At 41.2% G+C, this 21330-nt stretch overlaps 1 protein-coding gene across 1 annotated transcript in view; it reads left to right on the top strand.

Moving 5' to 3' along the window:
• Window positions 1–21330, top strand: part of capn12 (calpain 12) — a 62354-nt gene that overhangs the window by 3728 nt on the left and 37296 nt on the right. Inside the window, exons 2-11 of the mRNA XM_061878171.1 lie at window positions 11074–11207; window positions 11282–11453; window positions 12651–12734; window positions 15593–15678; window positions 15819–15896; window positions 15978–16162; window positions 18605–18852; window positions 18924–18935; window positions 19004–19083; window positions 19176–19298. Coding sequence (XP_061734155.1) covers window positions 11074–11207; window positions 11282–11453; window positions 12651–12734; window positions 15593–15678; window positions 15819–15896; window positions 15978–16162; window positions 18605–18852; window positions 18924–18935; window positions 19004–19083; window positions 19176–19298 — 1202 coding nt within the window. The remainder of the gene's footprint in view (window positions 1–11073; window positions 11208–11281; window positions 11454–12650; window positions 12735–15592; window positions 15679–15818; window positions 15897–15977; window positions 16163–18604; window positions 18853–18923; window positions 18936–19003; window positions 19084–19175; window positions 19299–21330) is intronic.

Here is a 21330-nt window from a genome sequence, read left to right as displayed (position 1 = left end):
AAAGAAATGTTTAGAAGTAAGTTGATGAATCCAGATGGATCTCTATTACAATCCTTTAAGTTGATGATTACTTCTACGTGAAGAAATCTGCATTTATAATTGAATCACTAGTTATTTTTCAACAAGTTTGTCGTTATTTTTTTCCAAATAGTTCAAGAAAGACCACTACAAATGAGCAATATTTTATACAATATAATAAATCAGAAACTGATGACATAGTGCTGTATTTTACTTCTTTATCTCTCTTTTTCAACCAAAAATGCTTTGCTCTGATTAGGGGGTACTTGAATTAAAAACATGTTCACAGGGGGTACATCACTGAAAAAAGGTGGAGAACCACTGTTCTAAAGGGTATATCAACTCTTGATTATTCAAACAAACTGATGCCAGGAGCACGTTAGTCTAATTCTGACGTCTTTTTTTCATTAACGACACTATTTCCAAACCAGTAGTCAGGTTAGAGTTAGTTTATTTAATCAAAGTCACTGTGCATTGCTATTTTATTTTATTTTTAAAATTTTCCCTCGTGAAAATTAATTTGATTTCTTCTTGCCCTCTTGGAAAGTGACGTCACGTACACGACAAATTTTTAGCATGAGGATGCGACACCGAAGTAAACAACAATGGAGGGCGGGGAGAGAAGCGCGTTTTGAAGTTGGAAATAGTCTTTGATTGATTGGAACTTTTATTATTAGATTGCACAGTACATATTCCGTACAATTGACCACTAAATGGTAACACCCAATTAAGTTTTTCAACTTGTTTAAGTGGTCCTGTGCCATAATAACTAAGATCCTCGCTACATTCTTTTGGTCTTACCTGGAGATGAAGTATGCACGGATGGAGAGCAACCTGAAAGCTGCACTGAATGAGGAATATACTTTCTGACGAGGTTTGAGAGGCTTTTGTTTACTCGCTCCATGCTTGATTATAACAATAGAACAATCAGAGCTAACGAGGTGTTACACGCTGTTTTGTAAAAGCTGCTCTGACGTTGTGAACAGCAGGTTCAGAAGAAAATTTCAACATAATTTAATAGTTACATTTGTAGGTTTTGCCACTGCAGTATTGACAATCAGGTAAAAAAGACAGTATTTTATTTGATAAAAAAATAGTGAAGTGAATTATATTTATATAGCGCTTTTCTCTAGTGACTCAGAACGCTTTACATAGTGAAACCCAATATCTAAGTTACATTTAAAGCAGTGTGGGTGGCACTGGGAGCAGGTGGGTAAAGTGTCTTGCCCAAGGACACAACGGCAGTGACTAGGATGGCGGAAGCGGGAATCGAACTTGCAACCCTCAAGAGGCTGGCACGGCCACTCTACCAACCGAGCTATACCGCCCCACATAGTTAATGTCAACTGTGTGAGTGTGAATGTTGTCTGTCTATCTGTGTTGGCCCTGCGATGATGAGGTGGCGACTTGTCCAGGGTGTACGCCGCCTTCCGCCCGAATGTAGCTGAGATAGGCTCCAGCGACCCCAAAGGGAATAAGCGGTAGAAAATGGATGGATGCTGTAAAGAAAAACTGTTGTTTTTAAAAAATTTATATATATTACGTATTTTTCGGACTATAAGTCGCAGTATTTTTTTCATAGTTTGGCCAGGGGTGCGACTTATACTCGGGAGCGACTTATGTGTGAAATTATTAACACATTACCATAAAATATCAAATAATATCATTTATCTCATTCACGTAAGAGACTAGACGTATAATATTTCATGGGATTTATGGATTAGGAGTGAGAGATAGTTTGGTAAAGGTATAGCATGTTCTATATGTTATAGTCATTTGAATGACTCTTACCATAATATGTTAGGTTAACATAGCAGTTGCTTATTTATGCCTCATATAACCTACACTTATTCAGCCTGTTCTTCACTATTCTTTATTTAGTTTAAATTGCCTTTCAAATGTCTATTCTTGCTGCAATGAAGTGGCGACTTGTCCAAGGTGTAACCCGCCTTCTGCCCGATTGTAGCTGAGACAGGCACCAGCGCCCCCCGCGACCCCAAAAGGGAATAAGCGGTAGAAAATGGATGGATGGATGGATAGATAACCTACACTTATTCAGCCTGTTGATCACTATTCTTTATTTATCTTAAATTGCCTTTCAAATGTCTATTCTTGGTGTTGGGTTTTATCACATAAATTTCCCCCAAAATGCGACTTATACTCCAGTGCGATTTATATATGTTTTTTCCCTTCTTTATTATGCATTTTCGGCAGGAGCGACTTATACTCCGAAAAATACGCTAGATAAAACAAGTATTTATGTCCAGTGAGGAAAGTCTGTCAATTTTAATTTGTTTCGCAAATAAATAACATGGGGCTTCAGGGTGGGAGAGGGGTTAGTGCGTCTGCCTCACAATACGAAGGTCCTGCATTCCTGGGTTCAATCCCAGGCTCGGGATCTTTCTGTGTGGAGTTTGCATGTTCTCCCCGTGAATGCGTGGGTTCTACTCCGGCTTAACCCCACCTCCAAAGACATGCACCTGGGGATAGGCCCCTCCCACCTCCAAAGACATGCACCTGGGGATAGGCCCCTCCCACCTCCAAACACATGCACCTGGGTATAGGCCCCTCCCACCTCCAAAGACATGCACCTGGGGATAGGCCCCTCCCACCTCCAAAGACATACACATGGAGATAAGCTCCTCCCACCTCCAAAGACATCCACCTGGGGATAGGCCCCTCCCACCTCCAAAGACATGCACATGGGGATAGGCCCCTCCCACCTCCAAAGACATGCACCTGGGGATAGGCCCCTCCCACCTCCAAAGACATGCACCTGGGGATAGGCCCCTCCCACCTCCAAACACATGCACCTGGGGATAGGCCCCTCCCACCTCCAAAGACATGCACCTGGGGATAGGCCCCTCCCACCTCCAAAGACATACACATGGAGATAAGCTCCTCCCACCTCCAAAGATAATGCACCTGGGGATAGGCCCCTCCCACCTCCAAAGACATGCACCTGGGGACAGGCCCCTCCCACCTCCAAAGACATGCACCTGGGGACAGGCCCCTCCCACCTCCAAAGACATGCACCTGGGGATAGGCCCCTCCCACCTCCAAAGACATGCACCTGGGGATAGGCCCCTCCCACCTCCAAAGACATACACATGGAGATAAGCTCCTCCCACCTCCAAAGACATCCACCTGGGGATAGGCCCCTCCCACCTCCAAAGACATGCACCTGGGTATAGACCCCTCCCATCTCCAAAGACATGCACCTGGGGATAGGCCCCTCCCACCTCCAAAGACATGCACCTGGGGATAGGCCCCTCCCACCTCCAAAGACATGCACCTGGGGATAGGCCCCTCCCACCTCCAAAGACATGCACCTGGGTATAGGCCCCTCCCACCTCCAAAGACATGCACCTGGGTATAGGCCCCTCCCACCTCCAAAGACATACACCTGGGGATAGGTTGATTGGCAACACTAAATGGTCCCTAGTGTGTGAATGTTGTCTGTCTATCTGTGATGAAGTGGCGACTTGTCCAGGGTGTACACCGCCTTCTGCCCGATTGTAGCTGAGATAGGTGCCAGCTCCCCCCGTGACCCCAAAAAGGGAATAAGTGGTAGAAAATGGATGGGATGGAAATAAATAACATAACATATATAATAATAACATAAATACTTGTAAAACAAGTATTTATGTTAATAGATAGATAGTACTTTATTGATTCCTTCAGGAGAGTTCCTTCAGTAAATTATATATATAAATAATTGCAGTTGTTGATGTTAAATGAATTGATTATTGGCGGCGGGGGTAATGTCAGTAGCTGCATTCCTAATAAAGTAACTTGTAATCTAACTAAGTTACTTTTAAAATCAACTAATCAGTAAAGTAACTAAGTTACTTTCTAAAGGAGTAATCAATCGTCATTCATCAGATTGCTTTTTCAAGGAAACTGTAGCAACACTAGAAAAAGTCACAATAGTTGTCATGTCGCTGAGCTCAGATCTACTTCCTCTTCCTGTCTACAGTTTCTGAGTAATGTAGTACAAACATTTACTTCCCTTCTTACATGTGTTTATATATTTATTTAACATGTATGTATTGAAGGTATGACAGTTAAGAACAGCTTTTCATGTTAAATGTTAACCTTGTAAAATGACAGGGATGTTGATGCGTGATGTGTTGATGCGTGATGAGAATCTCTCATCTCCATGTTATTGTTTCATAATCTCATCCAATATCGTTATTTTTTATCAATTTAATTTTAGGATAGCCCCCTGAGATTCCGCCTCTTGAACGTTTTAGCCACATTCATAAGCAGTTGTACAAACCCCCTCGTTTTATTGTCTCATCTCATGACCTCACGAGTTAAGGAAATATTTTTCATCCTTCCGGCAAAATGGAACACCTCAGAAGTTACTCCTCTTTGCCTCGGTTTTGCTTGAAGAGATAAATACAATATCACCCTCTTTCTTATCTGTGCTCACACACACAATGTTATCTCCAGTTTTAATGATGTTAGGATGTACCGTGTGTGTGCGTGTGTGTGTGTGTGTGTGTGTGTGTGTGTGTGTGTGTGTGTGTGTGTGCACTGGCATTGCCACTGTTTGTACGTACTCCTTTTTGTAGCATCCATTGTTAACTTCAATTCTAGTCACCACACTTTATTCCGACAGTTTTATTTAGACTTAGACAAACTTTATTGAGCCACAAGGGAAATTGTTCCACACAGTAGCTCAGTTACAAAGGATGGAAAAGGTAATGCAGCTATAAAGTACACCAAAAATGTACCTTATGTGTAATATTTACATATTATATATACTGATATATTATTATTATCCATCCATCCATTTTCTACCGCTTGTCCCGTTTGGGGTTGTGGGGGGTGCTGGAGCCTATCTCAGCTGCTTTCGGGCGGAAGGCGGCGTACACCCTGGACAAGTCGCCCTTCATCACAGGGCCAACACAGATAGACAGACAACATTCACACACTAGGGACCATTTAGTGTTGCCAATCAACCTATCCCCAGGTGCATGTCTTTGGAGGTGGGAGGGGCCTATCCCCAGGTGCATGTCTTTGGAGGTGGGAGGGGCCTATCCCCAGGTGCATGTCTTTGGAGGTAGGAGGGGCCTATCCCCAAGTGCATGTCTTTGGAGGTGGGAGGCGCCTATCCCCAAGTGCATGTCTTTGGAGGTGGGAGGGGCCTATCCCTAGGTGCATGTCTTTGGAGGTGGGAGGGGCCTATCCCCAAGTGCATGTCTTTGGAGGTGGGAGGGGCCTATCCCCAGGTGCATGTCTTTGGAGGTGGGAGGGGCCTCTCCCCAGGTGCATGTCTTTGGAGGTAGGAGGGGCCTATCCCCAGGTGCATGTCTTTGGAGGTGGGAGGAGCCTATCCCGAGGTGCATGTCTTTGGAGGTGGGAGGGGCCTATCCCCAGGTGCATGTCTTTGGAGGTGGGAGGGGCCTATCCCCAGGTGCATGTCTTTGGAGGTGGGAGGGGCCTATCCCCAGGTGCATGTCTTTGGAGGTGGGAGGGGCCTATCCCCAGGTGCATGTCTTTGGAGGTGGGAGGGGCCTGTTCTACCGTGCTGCGATATATTATTGGGGGGATTTGTTATATATTGTATATGTTATACAAAAATATAACATAGTAAAACAAGTTATATTATTATATTTTATATAATATATACAATATATATCAAATCCCCCCCCAAAATATAACAAAATAAAAATAACAAACACTTACTTCGTATGTAAATATTTATTTAAGATGTGTTCATTAAAGGAGTCATACAGTATGTATGTAATAATGTGGCCAGTAATGGTACTGCAATCACAGTGAAAATTCTGTAGTCCCTTCCCAATTATTGGATCCCCAATAATTTTGGTGTGATTTGTTTTTAAGTGTCGTTGCTCAAAAAAATATAAAAGAATTAAAATCAATGGTGTTATGAGTTATTGGCCTTTTTAAGGCTCCGATTGTTATATAATCTCAAATATTCCATTTCAAAAAGTTATTGGGTGAAAATATTGCATATTTTGTGTTTTTCCATAAAAAAACTGTTTTTCTTTGACAAAAAGAGCATACAACTTAAATATTTAAAAACGTCATATTGACAGAATGACCTAATGTTGATCTACAGCAGGGGTCGGGAACCTTTTTGGCTGAGAGAGCCCTTAAAGCCAAATATTTTAAAATGTATTTCCGTGAGAGCCATAGAATAGTTTTTTAACACTGAATATAACTAAATGCCTGCATTTTTTTTAGTAAGACCAACGTTTTTAGACTATTGTAGGTCTCTTATTATTTGTAATTAACATTGTTATTCTGAAGCTAACCAATAATAAATAAAATGCTTCTTACCATGAATGCAACTTCTTGAACAGGTGTAGTAGAAAACGGATATTTTGACACTGTGATTACCAGCGTAATTATGTAGGTAGGTAAGTATTGTTATTGTCCAAGAACAACAAAACTTTGTTAATTGACTGATTGATTTGATTAAACAAACAAACAGTGTTAGGTTCACAGAACAGCTATGGGAAAAAAACTATAGAGCAAAGCATATATACGTATCACAACATACAACTCCAGACTTGCAACATAGGGGAGGGAGTGGGGGGCTACGGTGGCGGGCTGAAGCTCTTCAGGCACTGTCCAGCCGTCCATCATCCCTCAGGGATTCGCGTCAAGGGCGTTGCATAAATTATTCATTACTTATCGTGTTAAGCAATGTCAGGTTTCTTGAGAGCCAGATGTAGTCATCAAAAGAGCCACATCTGGCTCGAGAGCCATAGGTTCCCTATCCCTGATCTAGAGCATGGGTGTCAAACTCTGGCCCGTGGGCCAAATTTGGCCCTCCCTGTAATTTCATTTGGCCCTTGAGGCAATGTCAAATTAACATTAGAGTTATACAGCGGCGGTTTCGCTGTAACTCCGCATTCACCGCTAATACTCATACTTGTCAACCCTCCCAGTTTTCCCAGGAGACTCCCAAAGTTCAGTGCCCCTCCAGAAAATCTCCCGGGGCAACCATTCTCCCGAATTTCTCCCAATTTCTACCCGGACAACAATATTGGGGGCGTGCCTTAAAGGCCCTGCCTTTAGCGTTCTCTGCAACCTGTGGTCACTTCTGCTTTTCCTCCATTCAAACAGCGTGCCGGCCCAGTCACATAATATATGCTGCTTTAGCACACACACAAGTGAATGCAAGGCATACTTGATCAACAGCCATACAGGGCACACTGAAGGTGGCCGTATTAACAATGCCAACACTGTTACAAATATGCGCCACACTGTGAACCCACACCAAATAATAATGACAAACACATTTCGGGAGAACACCCGCACCGTAACGCAACAGAAGAAATACCCAGGATCCCTTGCAGCACTAACTCTTCCGGGACGTTACAAAATACACCCCATTGTTACCACCAAACCCCACAGATCCCTATTAAAAGGTTAATTTGTTCAACCTTGGCGCGTAGCTTTGTTCAGTTCAACATTTTGGCCCACTTTGTATTTGAGTTTGACACCCCTGATCTAGGCATCACGGTGGAAGAGGGGTTAGTGCGTCTGCCTCACAATACGAAGGTCCTGCAGTCCTGGGTTCAAATCCAGGCTCGGGATCTTTCTGTGTGGAGTTTGCATGTTCTCCCCGTGAATGCGTGTGTTCTACTCCGGCTCCCTCCTACCTCCAAAGACATGCACCTGGGGATAGGCCCCTCCCACTTCCAAAGACATGCACCTGGGGATAGGCCCCTCCCACCTCCAAAGACATGCACCTGGGGATAAGTTGATTGGCAACACTAAAATGGTCCCTAGTGTGTGAATGTGAGTGTGAATGTTGTCTGTCTATCTGTGTTGGCCCTGCGATGAGGTGGCGACTTGTCCAGGGTGTACCCTGCCTTCCGCCCGATTGTAGCTGAGATAGGCGCCAGCGCCCCCCGCGACCCCAAAAGGGAATAAGCGGTAGAAAATGGATGGATGGATGGACAAGTGAATGCAAGGCATACTTGATCAACAGCCATACAGGGCACACTGAGGGTGGCTGTATTAACAATGCCAACACTGTTACAAATATGCACCACACTGTGAACCCACACCAAATAATAATGACAAACACATTTCGGGAGAACACCCGCACTGTAACGCAACAGAAGAAATACCCAGGAACCCTTGCAGCACTAACTCTTCCGGGACGCTACAAAATACACCCCCCCCCGCTACCACCAAACCCCACAGATCCCTATTAAAAGGTTAATTTGTTCAACCTTGGCCCGTAGCTTTGTTCAGTTCAACATTTTGGCCCACTTTGTATTTGAGTTTGACACCCCTGATCTAGGCATCACGGTGGAAGAGGGGTTAGTGCGTCTGCCTCACAATACGAAGGTCCTGCAGTCATGGGTTCAAATCCAGGCTCGGGATCTTTCTGTGTGGAGTTTGCATGTTCTCCCCGTGAATGCGTGGGTTCCCTCCGGGTACTCCGGCTTCCTCCCACCTCCAAAGACATGCACCTGGGGATAGGCCCCTCCCACCTCCAAAGACATGCACCTGGGGATAGGCCCCTCCCACCTCCAAAGACATGCACCTGGGGATAGGCCCCTCCCACCTCCAAAGACATGCACCTGGGGATAGGCCCCTCCCACTTCCAAAGACATGCACCTGGGGATAGGTTGATTGGCAACACTAAATGGTCCCTAGTGTGTGAATGTGAGTCTGAATGTTGTCTGTCTATCTGTGTTGGCCCTGCGATAAGGTGGCGACTTGTCCAGGGTGTACCCCGCCTTCCGCCCGATTGTAGCTGAGATAGGCGCCAGCGCCCCCCGCCACCCCCAAAAAAGGGAATAAGCGGTAGAAAATGGATGGACCCCTGATCTAGAGATTTAAAACTTAAAAAATAACACAAATAATAATACTGAATAATGACACATTTTTGATATTTTTAGACCAAATTCCTGTGGGGACTGAGTGGAGGCCTAAATCTATATTTTCTTTATACATATCAAACTGGCCCCCGCTTGCTTTTGATTTTTTTAGTGTGCGGCCCTCAGTGGAAAAAGTTTGGACACCCCTGGCCTAGGAAAAAAGTAGTGGTTTATAATCTGCAAAATACGGTAATGTACAAAACTAGGAGTCATTAATCTGCATGCAGCAAGAGCCTTTTTCACCGGAATTCCCGACAAACAGCAATTAACTTGCCAAACACACTTGGCGGCGTCTCAATATCTTTCTTTTGAAATATTTTTTGAAGAAATCGGCAGTATTGGCTTTTTAAGATGTGTGTTCCCTCCAAGCAATGGCCCTTCGGAGGCTCTTAACGAGAATGTGACATGACTGAACTTGCAGAACGGAGGGACTGTAATCTCATTTTGCCCTGTCAGCGTGATTTGAGAGCAGTCCGAACATGCAGGTACACACACACACACACACACACACACCCACACACTTAGCAGTGGAGAACACAGCCTGCGTCATGACCAATTACTGCCTTTGAAAATGGTACATGTAAAAGGGTACTGTGTGTTTTATTACTCCACATTTTCTTTTACTCCCTGTCTTGTACAAATGCACTACCATAAAAAGTAAAAAAAAAAAAAAAGTACAGTCGTGGTCAAAAGTTTACGTACACTTGTATAGAACATATTGTCATGCCTATGAATTTTTAGACTAGACTTTTTAGACTTCCTTTTAATCGTCATTCAAATTTGAACTTTACAGCACAGATAAGAAGGAAATTTAGTTACATAAGCTCATGGTAGTGCAGGATACAAAAAAGCAATACTGTGCATATATAATTAAATATATATAAATCAGGGGTGGGCAAATTAATGCGTTAATTACGAGTTAACTCATCAATCTATTAACGCCGACACATTTGCGTATGTTGTTTACATGCTTTTATTTTGTTAACGCCTTTTCTTAACAAGATGGCATCTCCCGGATGTACTTCGGCGTGGAGGGGCTCTTGGTAAAGATGGAACATTTGGCAAAAATACCGGACAATTCTGCAAATGTCATGGCTGGCTTACAGCGTGGTCACTCCGGGATCACTTACGACCGCCAGACAATTCTGAATGTGGATAGATCGGGCCGTTTTGGACTGAATGAGGCGTGCTTGCTAGAGCGGCTAGCTAGCATGGGAATACTTTGCCGGCTACATCCAGCGGCCTGTGAAGCAGCGGAGTATATGTGTTGTCTGTCTATTTATGAATAATGCAGACCAGGAGTGTTGGCTGAGTTCTTAACGTTTGCTTTCAGAGCGTGCATATCACAACATACAAGATGCCGTCATGGCGACACAACCTATACATGCTCCTCACTCCTGTTGCATGCTGGGTAGGGTAGTTCTTTTTTCCCCTGGCTCATAACATCACAATATAGTACCATGTATATGATGCCTTCAGTTTATCAAAGCACCAAGCAAACAATCGGAAAATTCCCATCATATCAATTACTAGATATGGTCATAATTATTTTAAGTGCACTACGCAGAATAAACACAACATTATTAATATTGCTACTACGGATAATTTGATCCAAAATTCCCTAAAACAGCCCACTACCTATAATATAGGTTTTTTAAACATAAGATCCCTGATCAAAAAAATGTTTCTGCTGTTACCTCAGAAATTGCCTGTTCAGATGTTATGATTGTGGCTCAGAGATTTGTATGTAGATTATATTTATTTTCCATAACAAACAGGATAACTTAAATACCCTGGCAGTGGCAATAAGCTTAAATGTTTGTATTTACATTTTTGGAGTTGATTTTCATCAAATATGCTATTTAACTGCTACTGTTTAACAAGGACTGATTTAAATTGTGTTTGCACAACAAATGTTTTGGCGCTTTTGTTCATGTGGGAGAATATTCCAATAAAGGTGCACTACACACTACTTTGGAATTCATTATTGGGCTTTGCGTATACAATGCAGTTAATCGCGATTAATCGGAGAAATAGTCCGATTAACTTCGATTAAATTTTTTAATCGTTGCCCAGCCCTAATATATATACATATATATATATTTCTTTTGCAGAATAAGCAGTACATTTTTCCACCACTTCATATGAGTTTAATTTCCCCATGTGTCCTGTGTAGTTCTGGCAGTATGGTGAGTGGGTGGAGGTGGTTGTGGACGACAGGCTGCCAGTACGAGAGGGCCGTCTGCTCTTCAGCTACTCTCACACCCGCAATGAGTACTGGAGCGCCCTGGTGGAGAAGGCCTATGCCAAGTGCGTACTGCCAGGAGCGAGCATATGTGCCTGCCTTGTAATGTCTGACATCCCCCGCTCTCGCCCGGTTGCAGGTTAATCGGATCATACGGAAGTCTGAAGGGTGGCAACATCTCGGAGGGGATGGAGGATTTCACAGGTGGCATCGCGTACTCACTGCCGGTGTCCTCTCACACGCCTCGTGTCTTGTGGAGGCTGCTGACAGCTGCCCTTGTTCGAGGCAGCCTGCTCAGCTGCTTCATTCAGGTACTTCCTGCCTCAAATAATAATAATCATATATTTTGTTAAATGCATTTTACATTGAGCAAACAACCTCAAAGTGCGACATGTAGGGGTTACCAACGTGGTGCCCGTAAGGACCAGATGAGTCGCCCGCTGGCCTGTTCTAAAAATAGCTCAAATAGCAGCACTTACCAGTGAGCTGCCTGTATTTTTTAAATTGTATTTATTTACTAGCAAGCTGGTCTCGCTTTGCTCTACATTTTTAATTCTAAGAGACAAAACTCAAATCCAAGAAAATATTTTAAACACTTGGTCTTCACTTGTTTAAATAAATTAATTTATTCTTTTACTTTGCTTCTTATAACTTTCAGAAAGACAATTTTCGAGAAAAAATACAACCTTGAACATGATTTTAGGATTTTTAAACACATATACCTTTTTACCTTTTTATATTCCTTCCTCTTCTTTCCTGACAATTTAAATCAAGGTTCAAGTAAATTTATTGTTTTTATTGTAAAGAATGATAAAGACATTTTAATTTAGTTCTTCATTTTAGCTTCTGTTTTTATGACGAAGAATATTTGTGAAATATTTCTTCAAACCTATTATGATTAAAATTCAAAAAAAATATTCCGGCAAATCTAGAAAATCTGTATAATCAAATGTAAATCTTATTTCAAAGTCTTTCAAATTTCTTTTAAAATTTTTGTTCTGGAAAATCTAGAATAAATAATGATTTGTCTTTGTTACAAAAATAGCTTGGTCCAATTTGTTATATATTTTGACGAAGTGCAGATTGTGTTTTAACCTATTTAAAACATGTCATCAAAATACATATTGTTTGTGGGAAATAATGAAGATGATCAGTGTTTCCACAAAGATAAATATCATTAATAATTAATAATAACATAGAGTAAAGGTAAATTGAGCAAATTGACTATTTCTGGCAATTTATTTAAGTGTGTATCAAACTAGTAGCCCTTTGCATTAATCAGTACCCAAGAAGTAGCTCTTGGTTTCAAAAAGGTTGGTGACCTCTGTGCTACAGTGTATTAAAAAAAATAAACACTAGAACTTGCATGCATATATCTAATTAAAAAAAAAGGGGGTTTCAAGCTTTTTATAAAATCATTCACAGTCTGTGGTGCCCTCAGGTAGTCAGGAAGAGCGTTCCACAGACTGGGAATGTCCTGATTTAGAGCCTTTTTTGTGTGTCCACAGGCCAACAACTACCGGGAGGTAGGCAAAATAAATGGAGATGGTCTGATAAAGGGCCATGCCTACGCCATCACTGAAACCGACCAGGCTAGTACACTTTTACGATCTCCTCATTTTATTGTTTTTGTTGATTAATATCCTCCAGTCCTTTAAACGTTTTTATCTTCTACTCTTAAGTATTGTCTCATTATCACATTTTTCATCATCTTATTGTCTTGTCTCATCTCCTTATCTCATGATCTGAGATAAGGAGATGATCTGAGATAAGGAGATGAGACATCTTCCTATTATTGTCTCATAATCTCATTCAATAGTATTATCCCATCATTTTATTTTTATTTAACATGTCCTGTCCAGCCACTCAGGCAAATCATTTTGTTGATATCTGCAGTACAAATTGACTTTACAAAAGAGAAGTGTGGAATACTTCTCTGGTTGCCTTTTGTGTATTTGACTTTATTAAAGGGATTTATTTAATGTTTGGTGCAGCCGGGCCGCAGCAGGAAGGGTGGAAAGAAGAAGAAAAAGAAAACGGGGGAAATTGCAGGGACTTGAGGATAAGATGGAGAGACAACCACAGAATAGCAATAGGAAATAGGATATGTACAAATATGAAAGTAAAAATGATAGCAAAGAAACAGTCAGTGAAGTAAATAATAATACATAAATGACAATGAACATAATTGCACTACAAATGGAACAATACTCATATAAATAACAGTATTGACAATGAATAATAATACTATTCCCCTCTATTAAAAACACAATTGTTTTAAAAGCAATAACTTGAATCACTAAGACAAGCATAAATAAATGGAGGGGAATTAAAGAGAAGAGGACAATATTAATCTTGTAGATTGTTATAGTATTATAGGTTAAACTTGTCAGTGTGCCGTGTGTTACCCAGTTTGACCCTGAGGAGGACAACGTTAATATGTTTGATGAAATGTGATTATATGTGTGAGTGTATGTATTTATATGTGCTTGTATATGTAAAGTATGTGTGTACAGTATATGTACATGTATATGTATGTTTGTACAGTGAATGTATATGTATGTGTATGTTTGTACAGTGAATGTATATGTACGTGTATATGTATGTTTGTACAGTGAATGTATATGTATGTGTATATGTATGTTTGTACAGTAAATGTATGTGTACATGTATGTCTATATGTATGTTTGTACAGTGAATGTATATGTACATGTATATGTATGTTTGTACAGTAAATGTATGTGTACATGTATGTCTATATGTATGTTTGTACAGTGAATGTATATGTACATGTATATGTATGTGTGTACAGTGAATGTATATGTACGTGTATATGTATGTGTACAGTGAATGTATATGTATGTGTATATGTATGTGTGTACAGTGAATATATATGTATGTGTGTACAGTGAATATATATGTATAAGTATGTTTGTACAGTGAATGTATATGTACATGTATATGTATGTTTGTACAGTGAATGTACGTGTATATGTATGTTTGTACAGTGAATGTACGTGTATATGTATGTTTGTACAGTGAATGTATATGTATAGTGTCTACGTATGTTAGTACAGTGAATGTACATGTATGTGTGTATGTATGTTTGTACAGTAAATGTATATGTACATGTATATGTATGTTTGTACAGTAAATGTATATGTACATGTATATGTATGTTTGTACAGTGAATGTATATGTATGTGTATATGTATGTTTGTACAGTGAATGTATATGTATAGTGTCTACGTATGTTTGTACAGTGAATGTACATGTATGTGTATATGTATGTTTGTACAGTGAATGTATGTTTGTACAGTGACCCCCTTAAAATGCTTCAAAACTCACCAAACTTGGCGCACACATCAGGACTGGCAGAAATTGCGATCTAATGAAAAAACAAACAAAAAAAACTCAAAATTGCGCTCTTGCGCAATTTTTTATCAAAACACAGCAAAAACTGCTCCGAGGAAGAAAACACAGACAAAACTGCTTGTAACTTCCGGTGGGAATGCCGGAAAGACATGAAACAAAAGCTTCTATGTAGGTCTCACTTAGACCTACATTTAGATAATTGACATCCTTTGGCAAAAATCAACAGGAAGTTAAAAATTACCCCTTCAAAATAAAAGTTTTGTAAAAACCCGTCACCTTTTTCAAACGTAAACTCCTCCGAGTGCGTTTGTCGTTTCGGCTTCAAACTCGCACAGGAGAGAGATTGAACCCTTTTGATTAAAACTATCCAACAAAGTTTTGATTACTGCTTCGGTTTTGATTTTACGCGCCTTCAAAGAACCCCTGCGCAAATTTTCCTAAAAAAATGTCATTTTTGCCTCTATGAGCTGTAATTTGACCCCCTTAAAATGCTTCAAAGTGCAAGTTAAAGCTCTACTATGCAAAGCGAAAGCCATTTATCAACAACATCCAGAAATGCCGATCTGTAATTTGACCCCCTTAACATGCTTCAAAACTCACCAAATTTGACACACACATCGGTCTGGCATGCCTTCCCAACTTATTAGGCAGCCAAACCAGAAAAATCAAAATTACGCGCTAGCGCCCCCTAGGAAGGAAAGAAAAACAGACTGCTTGTAACTTCCTTTAGGAATGTCGTACAGACATGAAACAAAAACTGTCACGTAGGTCTAACTTAGACCTACATTTCATAATTCTACCTTCTCGGGCATAAATCAACAGGAAGTTAGAAAAAAACCCTTCAAAACAAAATGTTCGCAAAAAAATCAATTTTTGCCTCTTTGAGCTGAATTTTGACCCCCTTAAAATGCTTCAAAACACACCAAACTTGGCACACACATCAGGACTGGCAGAAATTGCGATCTAATGAAAAAAAACCTCAAAATTGCGCTCTTGCGCAATCTTGAGACCTCATCTCCCCTTTAAAAAATGTATGAACGAATCGGTTTGATCTCTGAAAATGTTTGTTTTCCAGGTGAAGCATGAGTCCGGGGACATTTTGCTCCTGAGGCTGAGGAATCCTTGGGGCTTTGTTGAATACAGCGGACCTTGGAGTGACAAGTGAGGCTATTTGTGTGTGTGTGTGTGTGTGTGTGTGTGTGTGTGTGTGTGTGTGTGTGTGTGTGTGTGTGTGTGTGTGTGTGTGTGTGCGTGCGTGTGCTGGCCACACGTTGTGTTTCTCTTGGTGTGTGTGGCTGCAGGAGCAAGGAGTGGAGTGACGTATCCAAAGAGGAGAAAGAGAGGCTGGAAATGAAAAAGCGAGAAGATGGAGAGTTCTGGTAAGCAGCTGGTCTGATGAGCATTCACTTGTTTGACACAAAAAGTCCACACAAACGTGCATTTTCTCTGATTTCTAACAGGATCAGTGCTGAGGATTTTTGCAGCAAGTTTGACTTGGCGGAGCTGTGCAGCGTTAATCCTGACACACTCGTGGCGAGCAAGGCGGAGCATCCTCCTAGCTCCGCCCCCTCTCAGTGGACCATCAACGAGCACGAAGGATTGTGGATCCCAGGGAGCTCTGCTGGTGGAAGCCGGAAATACCACCGTAAGTATCAATAACATACCCTACTTGATGTATAAAAGCCAAAAGCAGTGAAGTTGTCACCTTGTGTAAATGCTAAATAAAAATAGAATACAACAAATCCTTTTCAACTTATATTCAATGGAATAGACTCTAAAGACAATTCTAATCGCTCATTTCTAATTTGATGCCTGCGACATGTTTCAAAAAGCTGGCACAAGTGGCAAAAAAGACTGAGAAAGGTGATTTAAGTCTCTATAAATAAACATTGATGGATTGAACTGTGTGACAAAAAAAGTCAGTAAGAAAAATACACAAGGTTGGATCAAAATATTTGTATGGATTATGTACAAAGCAAACTATAACCTGCTATGTAAGAATGTACTTTAGAGCCACCATGGACTGGACTCTCGCAATATTATGCTAGACCCACGTGACGTCCATTGCATCCGGTCTCCCCTATGGGGTTGGGGGGGGTTGTTGTGAGTTTTTCCTTGCCTTTATGTAGGATCTGAATCGAGGATGTAGTTGTGGTTTGTGCAGCCCTTTGTGACACTTGTGATTTAGGGCTATATAAATAAGCATTGATTGATTGATTGATTGCCATGAAATGCTTACTCATTCACAAGATAGGACGGGGCGAGGGTCAGCACTTTGTCAACAAAATGCCTGAGCAAATTGTTTAAGAACAACATTTTTCAACCAGCATTTGCAAGGAATTTAGGTATTTTATCATCTATGCTCCGTAATATTGTCAAAAAATCAGAGAATATGGAGAAATCACTGCACGTTAGTGGCAATGCCCATGACCTATGAGCCCTCAGACATCAAAACCGACATAATTGTCTAAAGGATATCACCACATGGGCTCAGGAACACTTCAGAAAACCACTCTCAGTAGCTAATAGACTCAAAAACTCCTTTGTCCCACACGCCATTAGACTGTACAACTCCTCTCTGGGGCGGGGGTGCAAAACAATAACAGTGCAATACGTTTTCATAACATGGTCACTACTGCCTACTTTGTCTTGTTATATTCTTATTTTACTGTGATATTTTTATTCCCATTGTTGCTTTTTAGTTTTTATTCTCATTGTAATATTTCTCTTTTTTGTTTCCATTTAAACCCCCATTATTTACTTTTTACTTTTATTTAAATTGATCTCAACTCTGTACACTGCTGCTGGAATTTTAATTTTCCTGAAGGAACTCTCCTGAAGGAATCAATAAAGTACTATCTATCCATCCATCTATCTAAAGTTGGTCGCTACATCTGTAAGTGCAAGTTAAAGCTCTACTATGCAAAGCGAAAGCCATTTATCAACAACACCCAGAAACGCCGCCGGCTTCTCTGGGCCCCAGCTCATCTAAGATGGACTGATACAAAGTAGAAAAGTGTTCTGGGGTCAGGCGAGTCTACATTTAAAATTGTTTTTGGAAACTGTGGACGTCGTGTTCTTTGGACCAAAGAGGAAATGAACCATCCGGATTGTTCTAGATGCAAAGTGTAAAAGCCAGCATGTGTGATGGTATGGGGGTGTATTAGTGCCTAAGGCATGGGTAACTTACATATCCTCGAAGGCACCATTAAAGCTGGAAGGTACATACAGGTTTTGGAGCCATCCAAGCAACGGACGCCCCTGCTTATTTCAATCAATCAATCAATGTTTACTTATATAGGCCTAAATCACTAGTGTCTCAAAGGGCTGCACAAACCACAACACAAACCACTACGACATCCTCGGTAGGCCCACATAAGGGCAAGGAAAACTCACACCCAGACCCCAGAACACTTTTCTATTTTGTATCAGTCTATCTTAAATGAGCTGGGGCCCAGCGAAGCCGGCGGCGTTTCTGGGTGTTGTTGATAAATGGCTTTCGCTTTGCATAGTAGAGTTTTAACTTGCATTTACAGACATAGGAGAAAAAGAAAAGAAACGGCAGATCAACTGGTCTAAAAAGGGAGTCTATTTAAAGGCTAGTGTATACAAATGAGTTTTAAGGTGTTACAACAGCGTGGCTTCATAGTAAAAGAGTGCGGGTACTAGACTGGCCTGCCTGTAGTCCAGACAAGTCTCTCATTGAAAATGTGTGGTGCATTATGAAGTCTAAAATATCATAACAGAGACACCAGACAGTTGAATAACTTAAGCTGTACATAAAACAAGAATGGGAAAGAATTCCACCTGAAAAGCTTCAAAAATGTGTCTCCTCAGTTCCCAAACGTTGACTGAGTGTTGTTAAAAGGAAAGGCCATGTAACACAGTGGTAAAAATGCCCGTCTGCCAAGTTTTTTGCAATTTTAGTTGATTATATCGCAAAAAAAAATACGTTTCTCAGTGTGAAGATGAAATATCTTGTCTTTGCCGTCTATTCAACTGAAAAGGATTTGCACATCATTGTATTCTCTTTTTATTTCCCTGCTCTTGGCTTTTGTATCACACCGGTGCCATGATGCGCGGTTAGGATCCTTCTGGAAGAACCCCCAGTTTGAGCTGGTTCTCACGGAGCAAGATCAGCCCGAGGAGGATGATGAGGACGACGAAGCGGAGGAGGACGAAGAGGAAGAGGACGGTGTGTCACTGGAGGGCAAAAAACCGGAGAAGCAGAAGATGAAAGCCAAAAAGTGCACCGTTTTGGTGGAAGTCCTGCAGAAAGACCGGAGGCAGCGGGACAAAATCCACTTCCTCTACATGGCTTTTCACATCTACAAGGTCCTTCTTTTCACATCCGACATTCTCTTTTCACCCTTGGAACTCACACTCTTCTCTTTTGTTTTTTTCAGGTTCCACCCGAGGTAATCGGTTGATCGTAATTATTTAAACAAAATGTCTTCCAATGATTATGGTGTGTTTCTGCACACAGCTTCAAGGGGTGTGTCTGCAGCGCAGCTTCTTCCTGAAAAATCGCCCAGTCGGCCGCTCGGGGAAATACAAGGCTCAAAGGTAGAATAGTTGTTTTCCACTTCTGACTGTAAAGTGCCAGCAACACTTCTACCGTGCTCACTTCCCCACTTCTGGACCATGTTGTGTGGCAGGGGAGTGTGGAGGAAAGTGCACCTGGACCCCGGTCACTACGTCCTTGTGGCGTCCACCTTTCGACCCAACCAGCCTGGAGAGTTCTTTGTGCGCATCTTCTCCAAAACCGGGAACACATTGGGGTAAGATGGAGGGACACCTGTTTACAGGAGGAAAACATGTACAAGGATACAACTCGAAATTAAAGCTGCAAGCAGCGATAGACGGGACTGCTTTGGCTGCTGCCCCCGCGACCCAAGCCCGGATCAGCGGTAGAAGATGGATGGATAGTAGCTACTATTAGCACACAGATAGACTTCCCAGCTCGGCATAATATCTTAACATCGACACACTCTCTCGTTGCAACTCGGCCATGATGGTCGGCACCTTTAAGTTTACAATTAGTTGTAAAATGTTGGACGGTTGTTTTTTTATGATATGCAGGCAAATGATAACTTTAAAACATACCGGCTTAGCTACGGCACCTGGCAGCCATCTTGGTATAGACTATCACAGCCCCTCCCTCACAAATATGTGTGTGTGTGTATATATATATATATATATATATATATATATATATATATATTAGGGCTGGGCAACGATTAAAATTTTAATCGAAGTTAATCGCACTATTTCTCTGATTAATCGCGATTAACTGCATTGTATACACAAAGCCCAAAAATGAATTCCAAAGTAGTGTGTAGTGCACCTTTATTGGAATATTCTCCCACATGAACAAAAGCGCCAAAACATTTGTTGTGCAAACACAATTTAAATCAGTCCTTGTTAAACAGTAGCAGTTAAATAGCATATTTGATGAAAATCAACTCCAAAAATGTAAATACAAACATTTAAGCTTATTGCCACTGCCAGGGTATTTAAGTTATCCTGTTTGTTATGGAAAATAAATATAATCTACATACAAATCTCTGAGCCACAATCATAACATCTGAACAGGCAATTTCTGAGGTAACAGCAGAAACATTTTTTTGATCAGGGATCTTATGTTTAAAAAACCTATATTATAGGTAGTGGGCTGTTTTAGGGAATTTTGGATCAAATTATCCGTAGTAGCAATATTAATAATGTTGTGTTTATTCTGCGTAGTGCACTTAAAATAATTATGACCATATCTAGGAATTGATATGATGGGAATTTTCCGATTGTTTGCTTGGTGCTTTGATAAACTGAAGGCATCATATACATGGTACTATATTGTGATGTTATGAGCCAGGGAATAAAAGAACTACCCTACCCAGCATGCAACAGGAGTGAGGAGCATGTATAGGTTGTGTCGCCATGACGGCATCTTGTATGTTGTGATATGCACGCTCTGAAAGCAAACGTTAAGAACTCAGCCAACACTCCTGGTCTGCATTATTCATAAATAGACAGACAACACATATACTCCGCTGCTTCACAGGCCGCTGGATGTAGCCGGCAAAGTATTCCCATGCAAGCACGCCTCATTCAGTCCAAAACCACATCCAGAATTGTCTGGCGGTCGTAAGTGATCCTGGAGTGACCACGCTGTAAGCCAGCCATGAAATTTGCAGAATTGTCCGGTATTTTTGCCAAATGTTCCATCTTTACCAAGAGCCCCTCCACGCCGGGCGACGCCATCTTGTTAAGAAAAGGCGTTAACAAAATAAAAGCATGCAAACAACACACGCAAATGTGCGATAAAATAATTGTCGGCGTTAATAGATTGATGAGTTATCTCATAATTAACGCACTAATTTGCCCACCCCTAATATATATATATATATATATATATATATATATATATATATATATATATATATATATATATATACATACATACATACATACATACACACACGTATACTCATAAATTAGTCATTGTTAAATGCGGCCCTCTGAGGTCAACTATAACTGCCATGTGGCCCTCAGTGAAAATGACTGACAGCCTGCTCTTGGGGCTGCTTGCTGACCACTTGTGTTACTTCAAATGCAACACATGCCATTTTGTGTCATTCATTGAAAAATACTACTCCAGCCACAGCTGTTTATGCTAATGTTTTTGGTTTACCTGGTGCCAATTGGAGACATTTGCTTTGCAGACCACACACTCAATGACTAGACCAGGGGTCACCAACGCGGTGCCCGTAAGGACCAGATGAGTCGCCCGCTGACCTGTTCTAAAAATAGCTC

This window comes from Nerophis ophidion, linkage group LG18, assembly GCF_033978795.1.
Source record: "Nerophis ophidion isolate RoL-2023_Sa linkage group LG18, RoL_Noph_v1.0, whole genome shotgun sequence".
Classification (NCBI taxonomy): Eukaryota; Metazoa; Chordata; class Actinopteri; order Syngnathiformes; family Syngnathidae; genus Nerophis; species Nerophis ophidion.
The sequence above is the reverse complement of the archived record's forward strand: the minus strand, read 5'-3'. Positions and strand labels throughout refer to the sequence as shown.